This window comes from Oryx dammah, unplaced genomic scaffold, assembly GCF_014754425.2.
Source record: "Oryx dammah isolate SB20612 unplaced genomic scaffold, SCBI_Odam_1.1 HiC_scaffold_28, whole genome shotgun sequence".
In the NCBI taxonomy this organism is placed as follows: Eukaryota; Metazoa; Chordata; class Mammalia; order Artiodactyla; family Bovidae; genus Oryx; species Oryx dammah.
This window is the reverse complement of record NW_024070212.1, coordinates 110,580,158-110,584,207: the sequence shown is the minus strand read 5'-3', so window position 1 is coordinate 110,584,207 and position 4,050 is coordinate 110,580,158. Positions and strand designations below refer to the sequence as shown.

At 56.3% G+C, this 4,050-nt stretch overlaps 1 protein-coding gene across 1 annotated transcript; it reads right to left on the bottom strand.

The window, feature by feature from the left end:
• Window positions 1-402: 402 nt before the first annotated feature.
• NEU2 (neuraminidase 2) lies at window positions 403-3,145 on the bottom strand. Its single transcript, XM_040231785.1, has 2 exons — window positions 2,945-3,145; window positions 403-1,569 (listed from the first exon to the last, which is right to left on the bottom strand). The coding sequence occupies exons 1-2, from the start codon at window positions 3,143-3,145 to the stop codon at window positions 631-633; spliced, it is 1,140 nt and encodes a 379-aa protein (XP_040087719.1). The 3' UTR covers window positions 403-630.
• Between the last annotated feature and the right edge of the window lie 905 nt (window positions 3,146-4,050).

The following is a 4,050-nucleotide window of genomic DNA, read 5'->3' as shown; positions in this document are numbered from 1 at the left end:
CGTGCTCCCTTGGGGGGAGCACAGCCCTGTGAACACCTTGATTTGTGGCTTTTAGCCTCCGGAACTGTGAGAGAGTAATTTTCTGTTCTTTTAAGCCACTAAATTGGTGGTACTTTTTTACAGCAGCCCTGGGAAACTTACACAAAAATATAAGCCAGCTTACTTTTCCTTGACCCTGCCTTGCCTCCTTGCAAAGCCGTGCTCATGGTCCCTGCTCTAAAGCATTGAGAATACACAGAGAGACACACACAGACACAGAAATATACACACACATCTCTGCTAATTTGCATCTCTGTCCCAGCCTGTGCCCAGGAACGTGATGAGCTAAGGAGAAATGGGCTGGACTAGATAATTCATGAAGACCTGCAGCAAGCCTGCAGGCTGGCCCCAGGGGCCCCAAGAAGCCAGGTTCCTTCAGTTGCTGGGCTGAAAATAGAATCCTCTGGGGAGGCTGAGACAACAGAGGAAAGGAGCCCAGCAGCAGACACACACTAGGCACCCTTTTGATCACACGTTCAACAGAGGGAAGCAAGAGGCAGCCTCCCCAGGCCAGAGGGGCCTGGGCAGAAGAGAACCACCAGCCCCTTGGTGGGCAAAGCCCTCGTGGGCCGCACCCAGCGGGCTCGCCGCTCACTGCGGCAAAATCTCAGCTGGGAAGGCTTGTTGCAGGGTAAACACGACAAAGACGATCTCCTTGTAATCGTCCGATTCATACAGACACCCGAACTGGGGGGACCCGTCAGGGCCGGTGCCCATGCTCTGCAGGTCTGAGTAAGCGCAGCTGCCGGGGGCCAGCAGGGTGGGCTCTGACCAGGTTGCGGGTGCGGGGGGCCACCGGTTGAGGTACACGCCCAGGTTGGATCTCTGCTGTGGGTCAGTCGGGTGGGTGTAGAGCAGCCACCAGTCTGGGGGTTCGGAGCCCGCGTGGGGGCTGGGGAAGCCGACGAGGCTCCCTTGGCAGCCGTGGGGGGGCTCCACCAGCTTCTGCACCCGCTGAGTCTCCTTGAAATCCAGGCCGTTGTTGGCGCTCTGGGCCTGGACCCTGGCTCGGCGGGGGCTCCTCGCGTTCAGAATCACCACCCTCTGTTGCCCATCCCTGACTTCAGCCACCTGGCACTCCAGGGTATCCTGGTCCACAAAGCTCCCTCTCACCCATGTGCGCCCGTGGTCGTGGCTGACCAAGCAGAAGGCGGAGGGGGAAGGCGCCTTCAGGCAGCAGTGGCTGCGGTAAGCATAGGCTGGCACCACCAGGCTCCGCGTCGGATTGCTCAGCTGCAAGCAGTGCCCGGGGCCTACCGTGAATGTGGCCCAGTCCTTGTGGGCTGAAGCAATGACGGAGTCTGTGAGGTCGGTAGGGGGGCTCCACGACCTGCCATGGTCTGGGCTGGTGACCTGACACAGCCGCGTCACGTTGACCCTGGTCTGAAGCTGGTGATGCTCCGACACCTGCCCGGGGATGGCGATAAAGAAGAGGAAAATGGTGCCCGTGGCCTCGTCATACAGGGGGCTTGGGTTCATGGACCGGTGGCCCTCCAGCTGGGCTTGGGAAACTGCCTCCTGTGAGTGCCACTGCGGGAGAGGAGAGGAGGAGAAGCACAGCCTGGAGAGGGCCAGTGACCGTGGCAAGGGGGGCGCTCTGGGGGCGGGCGAGTTAGCATGAGGGGGTCGTGGAGGAGAATTCTTGGTCTAGCGTTCATTCACCCTCACAACACTTCCCAGAGTGGGAGCCAGGGCTCCGCCTCACTCCCTGCAAGATGACCCAACCCCACCCAATCCCTCCAGCACCCATCCAGGGCACCCATGACATGCTAGACCTCAAGTACAAAGATGCTTCAGGCACCAGCCCTGCCCAGCTCCGTCCTGGATCCTTCAACTTAACAGCTCCGTCCAGCTTCCCCTTCTTGAAAAGCAAAGCCTTAGGAATAACCAACGGTCTGCCAGGGTGAGACCGAGTGTGATAATCACCTCCCATCTTTTATACATCATATTCTATTAATGCAGTCTGCCAGGGGGTAGCACCATGACCCTAGGACTCAGTGAGCTTCCACAGTCCCCGAGTCTCTGTCGTAGATGCTGCCACTCTGCTGTCTATCCCTCTTCATTAAAGCGAGAACACTGGAGCGGGTAGCCATGCCCTCCTCTAGGGGATCTTCCTAACCCAGGGATCGAACCGGCATCCCTTATGTCTCCTTCACTGGCAGGCAGGTTCTTTACCACTAGCATGGAAGCTCCTATTACTTAATAACCATCCCCCAGTGAGTGAGTCTAAGGGCAGACACGGGCCGAGGGTCTAACACCCATGGTCTTATCTAATCCTAACCTCTAACTCCTGGGGCACAGGTAGTACTACCTCCATCCTCCATCTGCAGACTGAGAGGCTTAGATAAGGTAGATGAGCCTCCCAAGGCTGTACTTCTGGTTAGCCGTGGAACCGGGACATGAACCCAGGTCCCTCTGCTTCAAACCCATGCTCTAAGCAACTACAAGGGAACAATGACCACATAGTTAAGATAATAACAATATTAAATCTTCATATGTGATAAGCCAGCCTTGGGGATCTTCATCAGAATTACTTATTTACATGTTGGAACTTCAGGACCCAAGCAATCGCCCCAACCACCCACCCCAGGTTAATTTTACTCAGAGGATAAACTGCCTCCCAGATAGGTGATGCTGAGCTGGTCTTCCCTCAGCATCTCAAGGATATAGGGGAATCTTTTCCAAAACCAGTTTCCCCAGCTGACTTGTACCAAAGCAGATGCCGCCAGGCCAGCCAAACTTGTTCTGGGTGAACCCGTGCAAGATCCGGGCGATCACTGGGGGATACCGTCTCTGTCCATCGCTGGTGGCTCCTCGAGCCTTCTGGCCCCCAGACCTCAGCTGTGTAAGGGTGGGCTGGTCCCCATATGCCCAGCAGAGCGGCAGTACCCTTGTCTGGCCATACCTGGACCTGGTGGGTGGATGCGTCATAGTTTCCCCTGCGCAGGACAATGAGCTTGGCATGCTCATCCTTCTTGCTCGTCCGCTCTTCTGCAAAGGCCAGCAGGGTCTTCTGCTGAGGCAGGTAGAGCAGAGCCGGGATCCTGTAGACGTGGGCTCCCGACTGGAACACCCTCTCCCTCTGCAGGACGGGGCAGGATGCCATGGTGCTGGAAGGGGACACAGGAAGAAAAGATGAGTCCCTGGCAGTCCGGTCCTGAGATGCGCCAGGGCCTCCCTCCCAGGCAGGTGCAGCTCACCCCTTGGGCCAGCCGACCACACTGGGGGCCTGTCCCCCTCCCACACAGGGTTCATCCCCCATTATTACTCGCCAAGCCCCTGTTCCCTCATCTCCCTCCTATGGAGTCTGGCAGCACCTCCGTCCATGAGGTGTTAGGAACAGCTATTTGGGAAAGTGTATTTCGTGTTGTATTTTTACCTCCTTATGACAGATTTGTGATGACCTGCAACTACTTTTGCCAGACCCAGCATATTCTTAACCAAACACTGAGCCTCTGGTGGGATGGGAGGAGGGTTGAGTGGCATTCTGCAACTGTCCAGCCACCAGAAACTGACACGTGTGAGCTTTATATAAATCCAGAGCCCCAGAAAGTTGTCTTTGAAAGAAAGGAGGGGTAGGAGAGGGTGGGGAAAGTGAAAGTGTTAGTGGCTTAGTCGTGTCCAGCTCTTTCAACACTATGGACTGTAGCCCAGCAGGCTCTTCTGTCCATGGAATTCTCCAGGCAAGAATACTGGGGTGGGTAGCCAGTCCCTTCTTCAGGGGATCTCCCCAACCCAGGGATCGAACCCAGTTCTCCTGCATTGCAGGCAGATTCTTGATCATCCGAGCCACCAGGGAAGCCCAAGGTGGTGGGGGGAAGCCTTGATTCTTAAGGTTCTCCTCTCCAGGTTGCTGAAGCTGAGGCCCAGTTGCCCCTCCATGTGGACTCCAATCCTGGGGAAGGGGCAGGGCATTGGGAATGGAACAGAGAGGCCCCTAACAGCTCATTCAAGCATAAGGGATCCTCCACAGCGACAAGAAAATGAAACTTAAAAACAAGCATTTCAGGG

What these genes read in the sequence shown, in the direction of transcription:
- NEU2 (XM_040231785.1), bottom strand. Translation starts at nt 3,145, where the DNA reads ATGGCATCCTGCCCCGTCCTGCAGAGGGAGAGGGTGTTCCAGTCGGGA. An exon ending in CATCCACCCACCAGGTCCAG is followed by an intron (nt 1,570 to 2,944) that starts GTATGGCCAGAC and finishes CCTCTCCCGCAG; the next exon opens with TGGCACTCACAGGAGGCAGT.